At 47.5% G+C, this 15,698-nt stretch overlaps 1 protein-coding gene across 5 annotated transcripts in view; it reads left to right on the forward strand.

Moving 5' to 3' along the window:
* Positions 1-15,698, forward strand: part of MAP7D2 (MAP7 domain containing 2) — an 89,534-nt gene that overhangs the window by 37,936 nt on the left and 35,900 nt on the right. For 3 of the 5 annotated variants that reach the window (XM_045856048.1, XM_045856049.1, XM_045856052.1), the window contains exons 2-5: positions 5,756-5,833; positions 7,146-7,309; positions 13,812-13,926; positions 14,765-14,860. In XM_045856048.1, coding sequence (XP_045712004.1) covers positions 5,756-5,833; positions 7,146-7,309; positions 13,812-13,926; positions 14,765-14,860 — 453 coding nt within the window. The remainder of the gene's footprint in view (positions 1-5,755; positions 5,834-7,145; positions 7,310-13,811; positions 13,927-14,764; positions 14,861-15,698) is intronic. The other 2 variants (XM_045856050.1, XM_045856051.1) reach the window with 2 other exon arrangements.

Genomic DNA, 15,698 nt, shown 5'->3' on the forward strand with positions numbered 1-15,698 from the left:
CTGTCCCCTGGTGAGCACGGTTCCCCTTCTGCTCCCATGGGATTTAAAGTTAAAGCTGGGAGTCTGGGTTAATAAAAGAGAGATGATAAGTGTGCACATAGAATACAAGGAACAAGAGACAAAGGACAATTAGGCAGGAAAAGTATATACTTGAAGACTTTGGGCCATACAGAAAGAAGGCTTCCTTTTGGAACCAAATTCAGCATCAATTCTTGAGTATACTGTGTCTGTAAAGGACGTCTCCTGGTATCAGCAGTGCTCAGGTAGTAAGGTCACTTGCTCGGGGTCTGTTAATCATCTTCTACTTCGCTTCCTCTGGCCGTGTTGCCGTAGCGGTAATAACTGGTCAGGTCCATGGCCCCTAACAAATAGCAGCTGTCTGGTTGGGCTGTACCATTTCTTCCCTCAGGATAAGCCCAGAGCCTCTCACCAGGCTCCTTCCTTGGAGGCTCATCCAGAGTCACAGGTGGAAGTTGGAGAAGTGAGTTCATTATTTGGCTTCCCTTCAAATGGATGTTCTGAGAATGTTTGCTTGACAATTTTTTTAAATTGAGGTAGCATTGGTTAATAACATTATGTAAGTTTCAGGTAAACAATATTATAAGTTGATATCTGTATACATTGTAACATACTCATCACCAAAAGTCTTCATTTCCATCCAGTACCATATAATTGACCCCCTTTTTCCATTTCGCCCTCTCTACACCCCTCTATCCCCTCAAGTTCCATCCATGTTGTCACAAATGGCAGTATTTTGTTATTTTTTATGGCTGAATAGTACTCCATTGCATATAAATACATCTTTATCCATCTGTGGAAGAACACAGGCTGTTTCTAAGTCTTGGCTATTGTTAATAATGCTTCAGTGAACACAGGGGTGCATATATCTTTTTGAGTTAATGTCTCCATATTCTTTGGATAAATACCCAGGAGTGGGATTGCTGCATCACACAGTAGATCTGTTCTTAATTTTTTCAGAAGCCCTCCTAGTTTTTTTATAGTGGCTGCACCAATTCACAATCCCACCAATAGTGCACAAGGGTTCCATTTTCTCCGCATCGTCTCCAACACTTCCTGTCTTTTTCATAACAGGTATTCGGACAGGTGTGAGGTGACATCTCACTGTGGTTCTGTGATTTGCATTTCCCTGGTGATGAGTGAATTGGAGCATCTTTTTGTATACTTGTTGGCCATCGGTACATCTTCCTTGGAAAAATGTCTATTCAGATCCTGTGCCCATTTTCTAATCAGGTTTGGTTTTTTTGCTGTGCAGTTGTCTAAGTTCTTATAACCCCTTATCAAAAATATCATTTGCAAATATCTTCTCCCATTTGGTTGGTTGCCTTTTTATTTTGTTGATGGTTTCCTTTGCTGGGCAGAAGCTTTTAGTTTGATGTAGTCCCACTTGTTTATTTAAAAAAAATTTTGTTACTGTTGTTCAAGTACAGTTGTCTCCATTTTCCCCCCACCACTACCCCACCCCCCCATCTCCCACTCCCGACTGTACCCCTCTTTGGTTTTGTCCATGTGTCCTTTACAGTTGTTCCTGAAAACCCTCCCCCCCCATTATCCCCTTCCACTTCCCCTCTGCTTACTGTCAGTTTGTTCTTAATTTCAGTGTCTTTGGTTGTTGTATTTTGTTTGCTTGTTTGTTTTGTTGATTAGGTTCTACTTACAGGTGAGATCATATGGTATTTGTCTTTCACCGCCTGGATTATTTCATTTAGCATAATGCTCTCCAGTTCCACCCATGCTGTTGTGAAGGGTAGGAGTTCCTTCTTTCTTTCTGTTGTATAGTATTCCATTGTGTAAATGTACAATAGTTTTTTGATCCATTCATTTACTGATGGGCACTTAGGTTGCTTCCAGCATTTGGCTGTTGTAAATAGTGCTGCTGTGAACATTGGGGTGCATAGGTTCTTTTGAATTGGTGTTTCAGGGTTCTTAGGCTATAATTTCAACAGTGGAATTGCCGGGTCAAAAAGTAGTTCTGTTTTTAGTTTTTTGAGGAAATTCCATACTGTTTTCCACAGTGGCTACACCAGTCTGCATTCCCACCAACAGTGTACCACTTGTTTATTTTTGTGTTTATTTTCCTTGTCGTTAGAGTGTTTGACAATTCTTTGAATCAAGAGAGGCAGATGCTGTGTGGAAGGATGAGGTCCTACCCCAGCGTTACTCAGCAAAACTCAACCCTGATCAAACTCTGAGAGTGTCCTTATACACGTGTCCCAGAGTAGCTAAACACGAAGGGAGAGAATACAGGACTGAGCCACCAAGCCACTCACTCAGAGCTGTCCAGTCCGGGAGCCAGCAGCCTCATGTGGCTAGTGGGTGCCTGAAATGTGCCCAGTGTGACTGAGGAACTGAGCTTTCCACTGCATTTAATCCTGATTATCTTAAAATTTAAATAGCTTCCCATGGCCGATGGCCGGCATATGACAGCACGGAGACTCCAGGTTTACCCATGTCGGGCTATTGGTGTCCCTCAACCCTCCTCAGTGGGACAAGACAGAATGGCTTGCCACAGCTGTTCCCAGGGTTCTGTGGCTACTGCTCTCCCCATCCAGCATCATCAGCCTCTCTAAAACATCCTTGAGCAAGTATTTCCAAACAAAGAGTTTGCCTGGGCAGCAGCCACATGTGTGTCCAGCTGGCCCGTGCTTGGCTCACTGTAGTGCTTATTGATACTGCTGTGGTGAGTGAGACTTGCACTTCTCCCCACATTTGCAGGCTCATTGCTGGGACAGGGATGGGGTTTGTTGCCTGTCCTGGATACTGGGTCACAGCTTTCATTCATGGGCACTAAGACCAAGCTGTTACACTTCCTGCTTTGTTGGAGAGCCACATAGGAAAGCAGTGATTAAGAGTGTGGGTTCTGTTGGTGAGGCCACTAGAAAAAGAGTATGGAGTGTCCTCAAAAAATTAAAAATGGGACTCCCTTTTGACCCAGCGATTCCACTTCTGGGAATTTATGCCAAGAAACCCGAAATACTAATTGAAAAAAACATAAGTACCCCTACCTTCACTGCAGCATTATTTACAATCGCCAAAATCTGGAAGCAGCCCAAGTGCTCATCAGTAGATGAGTGGAGAAAAAAGCTCTTGGACATTTACACGATGGAATACTACTCGGTCATAGAAGACAATTTTACCCTTTGCGACAACATGGATGGACCTGGAGAACATTATGCTCAGTGAAAGAAGCCAGGCAGAGGCAGACAAATACCATACGATCTCACCTGTAAGTGGAATCTAATGAACAAACCGAACTAACAAGCAAAATAGAGACAGACTCATAGATGGAGAGCAGGCTGGCAGCTAGGGAGGGGCAGGTGAGGGGGTGGAGCAATTGAGCAGAAAGAAAAAGGATTCATGGACAACAGTGTGGTGATTGTGGGGGGTGGGGATAAGGGCACTAAGTGGTAATGGAGACAATATAATCAAAAACAAACTCTTTAAAATACGACATTAAGAAAAAAGAGAGTGTGGGTCCTGGAGCCAGGTTGTTACATTGGAATCGGGCTTCTCCACATCTGACAGTGTGACCTCACACAACTTAACTGACCTCTCTGTGCCTCCCGTTCTGCACCTATAAGGCGAGGGTCATGACAGTGATCCGGGCAGTGCACTGGTTTCCTAGTAACTGCTCTGTTGTCACCTCCTATTATGATGAAACAGATGTTGATGACTCAGAATGCCCGTGAAGACTTGATGGGAAGGAAATGATTTGAAGTTGTCTCTGTCACAAGTGCCCTCAAGGAGGCAGCCTGCAGTCATGTATGTCCGTGGAATAGCCTGCACTCTGTTTGTAAAACCTCAAGGTAATGTGGCCAGTTCCATTGTGCTTGGCCCCTTTCCCTCAGTTCTGCTTCCTTCTGTTTAAAGCGCCCTCTCAGTGGCTCTTGGGCCCTACCTTAGATATGGGGCAGGCCTTCGAACACCGGGAGGGTGACATGGGCAGTACAGAGAGGTGAATGTCCTCCTTGGAAGGACGTAAGCATCTGTCCAGGGTTCCTGGACTTCTCTTTGTGGCTCTTCACACAGAACCTAGTCTTACTAATCAAACTCATGTGGTAGAGATGAGGGCCTAGAGGTATTTAGAGAAAAAGAGAAACCTGCGTTTATCTCCCCACTCCCCTTCTGCCGACTATGTGCCTACCTTTGAACACTGTATGTACCTCGGGACCGCTGTGGAGCAGGGGGCAGTGGCCTGAGCTGGGTGACCCAGAGCTGCCTAGGCCACCGTAGCTCAGTAGCCGCTCTCTGTCCAGGGAGACCAAGTTAGAGGAGAGCACAACGACCAAGCAGAATGATATTAGGCTTCCTCCATCGTGGGGGAGTTCACAGCAACCTGGGGCCTGGGAAACCTGTGGGGTCTTGAAGGCGGGTGGGGTTTAAATAGGCAGGGGTGGTGGGAGAAGGGGTGGTTTCAGGTGGAAGGTGTGTGGGAGGAGAGCAGTGCTGACGTCAAGCTGGGAAGAAAGTTTGGGGTTTGATTGTGGGAGGCCACCAGTGATAAGCTGAGAAGTCAGGCCTTGAAATTCTTTTATTGGGGGGAGGGACTCGAAAGGCGTGATGGCATCCATGTTGTTGGGAGCACTGTAATGATGAACAGTTGACTGAAACCAACCATGGGCAGTGGTACTTGTCGAGGGTTGACTTTTGCAGTGTTTGTCTCTTGAGCATCAGTTTCCCCTATCTCTGATCCAGGCTGCAAAAGCAGATAATGGTGGGGAATCCAGTGTTTTTCCCATCCATCCCTGTCCTTGTTGCCATGCCGACCGTGCAGTCTAAACCTGTAGGTCCCTCCTGGACAGTGTAGGAACCTTCATGGGAGGGGTGGGGCACAGGTTGCCATGGCAACGGGCACTATGAAGTCAGTGTGTGCGACGTTACCATAGAGAAGGGCTCGGGAGCTCAGAAGACGATGTTTGTGCTAACACTGAAACCCATTGATCCCGGATGTTGTGCTGGTACATCATATAAATAATCGTTATGAATGACAGATGGTGACCCAGTGCTCTAAGTTATTTCTGATCCTGCAAGGATGGTGAAAGTCGTTTCATTGTTGACTGAGAAAGCCCTTTAGAACTCTGTAGAAGATTGACAAAATGGCTGACAGTGAGGAGCCCTGGGATGCTTCCCGGGCATTTGGGGAGGGGACTGCATTTGTTCCGTTTTATTTCTTGTAGATATTTCAGTGACAAACAGGAGAACAGAAGTATGCTGCTTCCTTGTGATTCTAAAATACTAAGACTGACATCAGAGCAAACTTAGCAGAGCAAACCCAAGTCAGTGTTGAGTGTTGTGGTTCTCATTGCTCACCTGAGGAGCTTGCGTGTTTCCCACAGCCGTTGGCCACCTACAGACACTAGAATGTTCCTCTGTGTGATCATCATGTCCACTCTCCTCCTTCTCCCCTCCCCCGGGAGCCAGGGTTGGGGAGGCCTAGTGGGCTTTTCTACACACTGCCAGGGCTCCCCGTCACTATTACACTTTCTGGCCCCTGTAGGGTCAGGCCCGGGACAGAAGACTAGGGAAAGGGCTTGGTTCCCGGGGCTGCTGTTGGTGGACGGGTGTGGCAGCTGTGTGCGGGGCCAGCCACCCGTGCGGGAGTGATGGATCAGGCCTCTGATGTTGATGGGTGATGTGCGCGTGTGGCCAGACCCGGGCACAGGCTCAGAGTAGCCCCTGGCACTCAGCAGGTAGGGAAAGAATGAAGAAATGTTTCATCATGTTTTCTCTCTTGCAGCCATGGACGGGAACTTAAAATCCGATGAGAGACAAAGGCAGGCCAAAGAACGACGTGAAGAAAAACAAAAAAGTATGGGTACGTTGTGTACTTGGCGGTTTAGGTGTAAGGAAGTGGAGATGTGGTGGTGTCTTTCCTAAAGAGCCTTAGAAATCTGTGACCGAATTGCAAGAGAGCTAGGACGATAGTTAGATGAATGTGGAGAACGGGGGGCGGGAGGGGGTTGGTGAATCCACACTGCAGCTGTCATGTCCACAATTCTGCAATTCTCCAAACAGTTCCTTGACTCTCCTGGAGAACATGGGACATGCGCCGTGCTCCAGGCACCATGCTAGGGGCTGTGGATAGCACGCAGAACGAGAACTGGAAAAGCAGTTGCTACCCCCGCCCCTCAGGTGTCCACTGTGTGAACTCACTCAGGCTTCTCTATCTCTCCAGGGCATCTAAGAGGGCCAGCTGAGACATTATCTGTGTTGAGATAGGGAACCCTGTTGAGAAAGGCTGTCTTACCTCTTGCAGTCAGGGGTGTCAAACTACTTTTCACCTGGGCCACATCAGCCTCACGGTTGCCTTCAAAGGGCCAAATATAATTTTAGGACTGTGTAAATGTAACTACTCCTTAACTGTTAAGGGAGAGCTCAGTGCTGTTGCCAGGTAGAAGAAACAAGGTGCTGGGCTGGATGAAACAAGGCGGAGGGCTAGATTTGGCCCACGGGCCTTATGTTTGCTACCTGTGCTTTATATGGATAAGTAGGGCATGTCCCCACAGAGTGCTCTGAGCTACATACACAAGTCATCTCCCCCCTGAGTTGGGACAAATGAAGAACTTTCTAGTTCCCCTTCACTGCCTCCTGCTGGTCAGCTCAGGCATTGCACCCTCCAGGGAACCCTATTCTTACTAGGCCAGGTGGAGTTAAGGCCCCTTTATTAATTGTTTTGTGGGGAAGGCCAATCTTATTCATGTGTTTACCCCCTTGCCTAGCTCAGTGACTGGGGTGAGGTGCAGGCATACTTAATGTGTTTTGAATGAACGTACCCTTACAACTCTCATTTGTCAGCCAGTGATAACAATGATAGTCATAGCTGCCATGTGTAGGGGCACTTGCTGTACACTTCCCATGGATTGTCTCATTCGATCTTTACAGCACCATGGTGTTGCAAATATGACCATCCCCACGTCACAGAGGAGGAAACCAAAGAGATCGCGTAGTTAGCATGCCCAGGGTCGCCAGCCAAGAGAGGGGCCAGAACCCCTCCTCTCAATTACTGCAGCCAGAGCTCCCGCTGGGCTCATTTTTGGTCTCGCTCTTGCTTCTCTGTTGGTGTTCTTGATCCAAACAGTGTAAAGTGCTCTGGTAATGCCACCTCTCTTCTGTCTTTCTTCCCCCAGCTGCACGGGAGCAGCAGTTCCTGGAGAAGCAGAGGAGAGCAGCACTCCAGTATGAAAAGCAAGTGATGGAGCGATGGCGGAAACTGGAGGAGCGGCGGTGCCGGGAGAACGAGAAGAGGGCTGCTGTGGAAGAGAAAAGGGAGCAGAAGCTCCAGGAGCGGAAGGTAAGGTCTCGGGACCCCTAGGCCATCTGAGCGGCTCACACAGGGTGTGATGCTCAGGGCACCTGTGCGTCCTGCCCTGCGCCGTGGTACAAAAGTGGTTCACTCCGAAGCTCTCTCCTGGGTGGCCCACCGTGCCATCTTTCAGCAGCATGCCACTGTACAGTGGAAGCAGCACTAGACTAGGAACAAAGACTTATCTATTCCACTCAGCTTTTCATCTGCTGTGTGACCTCAGACAAGCCACTTGGCCTCTCTGGGCCTTGAATGACTTGTCTCTGAAGTGAGTGGGTGGCAGTCTCCAAGGCTTCTTCCAGGCCTAACCACCTCTGACTCTAGGACTCCGAGGGGATTGCGGATAGGGGCCAGGTGATGCAGACCTGGAGGTTATGCTGAGGGTCCGAGCCTGCAGTGCAGACATGAGGCTTGAGGAACAGCTGTGATGGTAGAAGAGAACTTTCCAACAGTTACGCACTGTTGGAAAAACCAAATGGTCTACCTTCAAATCCAAATATGCTAGTGTATTTAAACTTTAATGATTTCCTTGCTTTAATCATCCTTTTTCTCCCAATTACCTTTTAACAAAGAAATGGAATAGTCGTATAATTACCCGTATAGAGCCTTTTACTACTAAACTTTGAAAATATATGTAGAAAGCATATTTAGGGTATAGCTTTTCTTAACACGTATATTTTAAGTATGTAGTCATAGCCTTGTGTCAGGTGACGATCATTTTGTATTCATAAGGTATATGACTCATCATTTAGCATGGACAACATAGAGGTTTGTTAATTGCCAGCACTATGGGGTATGGAAATGTTTCTATAAATTCAGCCTGTTTCAAGTCTGTGAATACTTTATCATGATACATCTTTCCCCCTTTCCTTTTATAAAATTTAAAAACCATGAACATGTGCCCACACACACAATTACATTCGTCTTTGCCCACAAAGCTCTCATTTACATGGTAACTTCTTTGTTCCTCTTAACCAGCAAAGGTCTAAGCAAGGGTCTTAGCCATGGTTCGCTGTTGCTGGCTGCAGCCTGGCTGCTGTGTGGCTTCAGCTGCTCCTGACACAAACCCTGGCTCTACCACTGGCCAGCTGGTAGCCAGGGCCAAGTTGCTGAGCCCCTCATGACCCTCTAACTGGGCCTCCTCACCCCAAAACACAGGTGATCACAGGAACTAAAGGAGGTGACTTTGTGCCCTGGCTGGTGTTGGCTCAGTGGACTCAGTGCCAGTCTGTGAACCAAAGGGTCGCAGGTTTGAATCCCAGTCTAGGGCACATGCCTGGGTTGCGGTCCAGGCCCCCAGGACCGGGCACATGAAAAGCAATCACACATTAATGTTTCTCTCCCTCTTTTTCCCTCCCTTCCTCTCCCTAAAAATAAATAAATAAAAAATTTTTAAAAAGGGAGGTGACTTTGTGAAAGTGCCCAGCAAAGCACCTAGCACAGAGTAATGCTCAGAAATGTTTGATTCCCTTCAATGACTTCAGGCGACCATGGCTGAAGCAAGGTCAAGAGGGAGCTACCCAGAAAAGATTATGGCGCAGTCTATAGACCTCAAAACAAAGCCACAGTGTGCTAGGCCGCTTCAGTAACCTGGGGCAGATCTCTCCTTTCCCAGCCTGTGTGTATGTGTGGTGAGTCCCTGGACTCACCCGTTTTCTTCCCGTCCTCCATCCCTGACTCACACACCTGGTTCTCTTCCTCCCTGCTCTCTCCATTCTGATCTTCACATCCTGCAGGCTTGCTGATTCCAGAGCAAGTCTGCTACTCCTGCTTCCACGAGGGGTCAGTACGCAGTCACCAGAGACACTTCCTGAGCCTGTGACACACCTACAGTGTCACATGGGCCTCCCTTGAGGCACTTCCTGTGTGTTCCATTTCTCATTGAACAGTAGTGCCGGAGGCATTTTAAATCAAGATCTCAGACTCCTGCTGTTGCAGATGAGGGAACGCCATGCCAGGTGGTTGGGCCTGATGTAGCTGAATCTTTAGTTGGTTGTATATCCAGCGAATTTTTTTATTTGCTTTGTGTGCTCCCTTTTATCTCTAACGTGGTAATGGTGGGGAACAAGGAATGCTACCTGGCCCTCGTCAGCAAAAACTCTAGCCGAGCTCACTTCCCTGTTCTCCCCAGACATGCAGGGAAGGGCTGAGAGCTGGGCCTCCCACCATTGTGTAGAAATGTAGCAACACTGGGAGGCAGTAGCCTCCTGCTGCCACCTGCTCCCACCCTCAGGGCCCAGAGGAGCCGAGGGACTTGCACATGCAGGCTGGCCTGCTAACCACATTGGCTTCGGCTCTACCTGTGCAGAGGCCTGTTTGGCGTCCTTGTGGCGTTCTCTCTTTGGAGAGAACGGATAATTGTACACGGCAAGCGGCCCCATGGTTCACTGGAGATCAGTGGGAGGGCTGCTGCCTGCCTGGCACACGGCTGTGGCACACTCCAGTTCTTTTTGTCACACTCTGTCTCTGCCACCCAGAGCAACCTCTGCAGGGGTCCAGTCCACTGCAGCTCCTTTTGCTTCTCTAGCTTATTGGAAAGTGTTTGGGTTGCCTACCAAGTCCTGCCTCTGATGGTCTCATACTGGGAGCTCATAAAAGGCCCACTGCCTACCCACCTGCCCCCAGCCCTGTCCTGGTGCCATGCCCTTAGGGTTGCCATGACATTGCTCTCAGGAACTTTTCACATCTGTGTGGGTAAGCGCCAGGCTCGGCCAGGAGGCCTCCTGTCTGCCAGCAGAGAAGTGGGCACCACAGACAGCCTGGCCCCTGGGGGTCTTGAGGGCTGGGAAGGCTGGAGGCTGGTCAGGCCTGTGCTGAGGAAGGGGCAGCCCAGTGTCCACCGGAGGCTGCCTTTTCCTCGAGGCAGGTTTCTCCAACCCTTTCATACTCCAAGAATCAAGCTTCTGAGAGAAGCCCTTGTAACCCTACCTGGGTTAGGGCTGACAGCGCACTGCGGTCACCCACTGTCCACTTGGGGAGGATGGCTTCCTGCCTAGAGGTCCCAGGAAATGGGATACGGCAAAGCCAACTCTGTTCCTCATGCTACACAGACAACCAGGAAAGGCCTTTTTCAAAGAGTAGCTGCATCTCTGTAAGTTATTTGGACACATCACAACTTCTCAGACTGTCATTGATTGATATCCAACAAGACCCAGCAAGCTGAGTGTAAAATGATAAATCTCTGACCTCAACCTGAACAAAAACTTCACTAAGCTGAGGGCTGGCCTGTCACAGGCAATGGCTGGTGTGGGGTCATAGTGACTGCATGGCCTTTCTGGTCAGAGGTGGACATCTGTTTGTAGAGAGCAATACCCCCTATAGAACTCTGCTGAGGACCGTTTAGGGGCTTGTCCCATACTGCCATCAGAACACATGTAGTAAGGGCATTGGAAAAGACATAGCCAGCCCTCCTTTCCTACCAGAGCTGGCTGTGTGGGTAGCAGTGCCCAGACCGGGCCTTGCTGGACTCCTTGTATACTGCTAGGCCAGCTCACCAGGTCACCCTGGCCATGACTCTCCTCTGAGTTCATCCAGGCAGATCTAGAGCGCAAGGGGTCAAGGGTGGGATCTCCTTATTTCTTCCTTCTACTAAGATTGATCCAATAGGGGACATTCTAGGGACAAGAATCTGCCTTGCCCTAGCCCTGGCTGGCGTAGCTCAGTGAATTGAGAACGGCTGGGAACCAAAGTGTCCCAGGTTCGATTCCCAGCCAGGGTACATGCCTGGGTTGCAGGCCATAACCCCCAGAAACTGCACATTGATGTTTCTCTCTCTCTCTCTCTCTCTCTCTCCCTCCCTTCCCTCTCTAAAAAATAAATAAAATAAAATATTAAAAAAAAAAGAATCTGCCTTGCCCTTTCCCCATCCTCTATCAATTGGCATGAGAAGCAGAGCTTGGCAGGAACTGAGGGATACAGTATACAGCTCAAATATTTATTAATATTAATGTCATTGATATAATATCAATATCAATATCAGTGACAATAATATCAATGCTCCCTCACTCTCAGCCTTTCCTCTAACCAGTGCTTGTGGAAGTGTAGCCCCAGGACCAGCAGCACCGACAGTGCCTGAGACTTTGTCATAAATGCAAGTTCCCAGCAGATCGCACCCCAAACCTGCAGAATCAGAAACTCTGGGGCTGGGGCCCAGCAGTGGTGTTCCAACAAGTCCCCCAGTTTGAGAGCCACTGCTGAAACTGCCCTACTGGTGATCGTCTTCAGGGTCCAGTTCAGTTAGCATGGGCTCAGGATTTAGTATGCTATTGATAGTTAGGACCCTGTAGACTGGAGTGGTCTGCTGATCTAGGTAATATCCCATTTTATAGATAAGGAAACTGATGCCCCAGGAAGTTAAACAATGGACTCAAGATGACAGAGCTAAAATCTAGCAGGCACAGGTGGCATTTCAGTCCATATCTTCTGACTCCAAATCTAGGATTCTTTCCATTTTGTCCCATGAAGGAACAGAAAGGTGCCTATGTAAACTAACCTCTGAGAAAAGTGAAAGGAACCAGGTTTGGCTTGATGTTGAATCACCCCATTCTGACAACTTTTGATTCTATAAATCCCCTTACTGTAGAGCTTGGTTACTACCTACCTTCATCGTCTCACCAAAAGTAGATGACACAAAGTCATTGTGTCTTCTCTCAAGGATGGATTTATTTTTATAAGTCTACTAACTATTCAAAGAAATGAATCTCTAATGGTGGAATTTGGAGCCGCTCAGTGGATTGGCAGTAGATGGAGAGGTATTTTTTCTAAAGGTAACTGTCCAGTCCAAGAGTAGGTCTGGCTTTGGGTGGATCATTCCCTTCTAATTATGCCCCTAGATAAGGTTGGCCTGAAGATTCTTAGTGTTTTTTCTTCTCATTGAACTCCTAGTCGATGAGAGACTACCTTGTGAGGTCCTTCTGGAACATACAAAGTCTCTTATAACTGACTTAATAATAAATTTACTCTCAGGTACAGGGTTTCAACACTTAAATTAAATCATTGGTTAAAATTTGTTATGCTAAATTCATATAATGAAATACTATTCAGCCCAGTCTGGATCAACCATACCTCAAGTGACAAATAGTCAAAATATTCAAATCCCCCCCACCCCAATGCCCCAGCTTTTCTCTGACAGACCCCCAGAGTTGGCTGTCAGAATTTAACGGGCCAGAGATCTGAGGACGGGACTCAGGAAATGGACACTCACGATTGTAGAATCTCAGCCAAAAAGTAGAGCAAATTCAAATCTGACATTCATAGGAGGAAAAAAAAAATCCTGTTTTTGCTCTCAGGTCCCCAGAGAGGCTGTCTCTTAGCAAATGATCATTCAGAAAGAAATTATGCAGAAGAGGCCAAGATGTGGAGCATGCTCAACTCATCCCTCTAGTGTAGACAAAGGATAGGTCCAGGCACGTCCTGAGTGCCTTTTCTGTGTTTCTAGGGAGTGAAATAACAGAGTTTTTCCCCAAACCTTGAGTCACGGTTACTAGTTGGTGCTGCCCTGAATTAATTTGGCTTGCTTTTTTAAGCCAGGAGTAAAGAGTAGCTTTATTTTGGAGTTAGGCTAGGATGAGTGCAGTTCCTGGAGCACCTCAAGGTGGGTTTTATGAGGTTGAAAGGGTCTAACTGTTTACCTTGCTTCAGTCTCCTCCATGAGGAGGCAGGGAGAGTGGTTGGTATTTGCAGTGTCATTGGGGCTGAATTCTACAACTGCCAAGGAGATACTTGCCTGCAGTCAGGCCCAACTTTATGAGAGTGACAGTTGCGTTAATACAGGAGAGTGTCATTGATAAATATTCCATTTAATAGAGAAGTCTCCTTGTTTTTCTTTTCTGGCTGAAAACTGTTTACTTCTTCCCCTTGTCCCACCTAACTCTGAGAATGCATAGATACTTCAGTGTGTGGCCAGAAGGTTCCCTACTCCTGTCTCTTTTAAATTTTGAAATATGTAGCATTATCCCCCCAACACTGTATAGCAGAAAAACGTTACAGTGTAGAAAACAATGGATTCCCCCTTTAAAAAGATTATAAAATTAGAACAGGGCTTTGCAAAATAAATCTCACAGTCACGTACCACCCCAAAAAGTTAGGCTTAAGGTTGTAAAATTCAAATTATGTTTGAATTTAAATGTTCTCCAATCAGAATGTTTTATGCATTTCAGCTAAAGAGCATTCAGTTGGTTCTAGAGCCCAGTTCCATTCTTCTACTAGGTGGGGCAAACTGGCACTTGAAACAGACCTCAAGGAGTTAATGCTTATCTAGCATTATTATTAAATCAAGACCTGGCTGAGGCAGCCCCTCCCAGAGATGAGCTGTTGGGGCTGGGATCGTAACAGCCACATAGCTGACTCTCCATCCACTGAGAAGGTTCTCGTATAGCTGAGAGCACGTGTGCCTGGGCTTTGGATGCTGAGCCCAGAGCCCCGCTTGGTGCCTCACCCCTGGAACTGAGGCTGGTGTGTTAATGTTGTTCTCCCTTGCACCACCTGGCAGGAGCGGATGGAGGCAATTCTACGCAGGTCCCTGGAGCGCACTCAACAGCTGGACACGAGCAAGCGGTACTGGTCTGGAGTTCCATCACAGGCCTTGGCGCCTGGAGGACGTGATGGTGAGTTTGGGGCTGTGCCTGCATTGCAGCACCCCAGGGCAGTCGGGAGATCCTGAGCTCAGCCTGCAGGGTCTGGGGGATGCTTTGTACCAATTGGCAGATACCTTTTTCAGGTGCGATGTTTCAAACTGCCAAGCTTCCTGTGTTTGCGTTTCTCATGAAGGGGATCTGTGCGTTCCTTTTGGTAGCAAACAGCAGTGGGCGCAATACCCGGGCTGTGAGGTAACGCAAAAGAAAAACAGAGAAAACCGAACGCACAGTCTGGTTAAGCAGATCTACCTGGCAAGCCCTGGGACAATCGGATTTCAGGGAAGGTCAATTGGCAGTAGGCTAAGCTGCCACTGCAGCGAGCGTGACCTTGCAAAGGCTGAGCAGCAGTTACCCTCTAAAAAGGGGGGCTACGGATTTTCCCTCATTATTAATTTTTGTTGCTCTTTCAGTTTTGTTTCAAGATGACTTATTCATTTCATTATCCAGTTCACACTCATTTTTACATTTTCAAATCTTTAAACTATAGATTGTTACTAGTCTGGGTGGCTCTCTCCCCTTCGGTGTCTTACTTCCTATCATTCTATTATGCAGGAGTTGTATACTGGCTCTTTCTGAAAGCAGATGGGTTTACATTTATATTACAGTTTCTTGACTTTGCTGTATTGTGCATTTAACCTTTTATCAGGGAACATACTTTGTTTTGTGTGTGTGTGTGTGTGTGTGTATGTGTTTTGGAGAAGTCAACACATTTCAGTTACTTTTTCTAATTTCCTATGTAGAAACTAAGTCAACCAGAAATTGGGACTTTTTCTTTTACCTCTCTTTGCTCTGATCTTTTGCTGTGTAGGTGAATCAGAAAATACTCCACCCCCTCCTCTAGGTTTAGCAGCCAGCACCCTCCCTCCTGACCCAGGGACCACCGCCGCCGCCGAGTCCACCAATGGTATATCTGAGCATCACCATGCCATGGCATTTTGTGATGACTGTTCTGCTCACCCTCCTCCGTCACCGTGTGTGTCTCAAGCACTTTTACCAGTGATTGCTTAGTCCAACTCGTTAGAATTTGGTTTCTGGCGATGTGAATGACATGCTCATATTTCTTTGTTCCTGTCACTGCGGACATCTGCATGCCTTACGTCCCAGTGCCTGGAGACATTTCATCCTCAGCTTGCTATCTTCCGCCTTGAAAATCTTGTCAGTGTTGGACTTTTGTGCATTCAGACCTTTCACACTCTCATTAGTCATCGGTCTGAGCATTAAGAAATGTTGTGCTTCAGTCACCTCCGGGTAAATCGCACAGAATTCTGGGTGTTAATGCCATGGGTTCCCGGAGAGGCATTTGAGAGGGAGTGGTAGGGAGTTTATCAGTACTAACACTGGGGGTGCAAACGAGGCGATCAGTGGGCTGTCTTCTTGATTTCGCCTCTCTGATAGGCTCTCTGCTTTGGATACAGGCCCGGGAATTAGCAAAACTTTAGAAATTCAATCCCTCTTTGGCCGGCAAAGAAAAAAGCAGAGGTGAAAGGGATGCACTATTTACCAGCAACGCAGAAGGTCACTTGAGAGCAGTAGGAAGAAACATCCCTGGTTCCCAGCATTCCTTTGACAAAGAGTAATATTTATTGCCCTTACTGAAAAGCAGAGGCTTTGCTACACGTGCCAAGTGAACTGTAGTGTGGGCACTGGCCTTCCGTGGACAGAAAATTGGTAATTACCCATTGGGAATCACTCAGGGCCCAGGCCAGGGTGAGGCAAGTATACTTAACTTGGACATGCAATTT

Source organism: Phyllostomus hastatus, unplaced genomic scaffold (genome assembly GCF_019186645.2).
Source record: "Phyllostomus hastatus isolate PE091 unplaced genomic scaffold, TTU_PhHast_1.1 phas_scaffold_12, whole genome shotgun sequence".
Taxonomy (NCBI): Eukaryota; Metazoa; Chordata; class Mammalia; order Chiroptera; family Phyllostomidae; genus Phyllostomus; species Phyllostomus hastatus.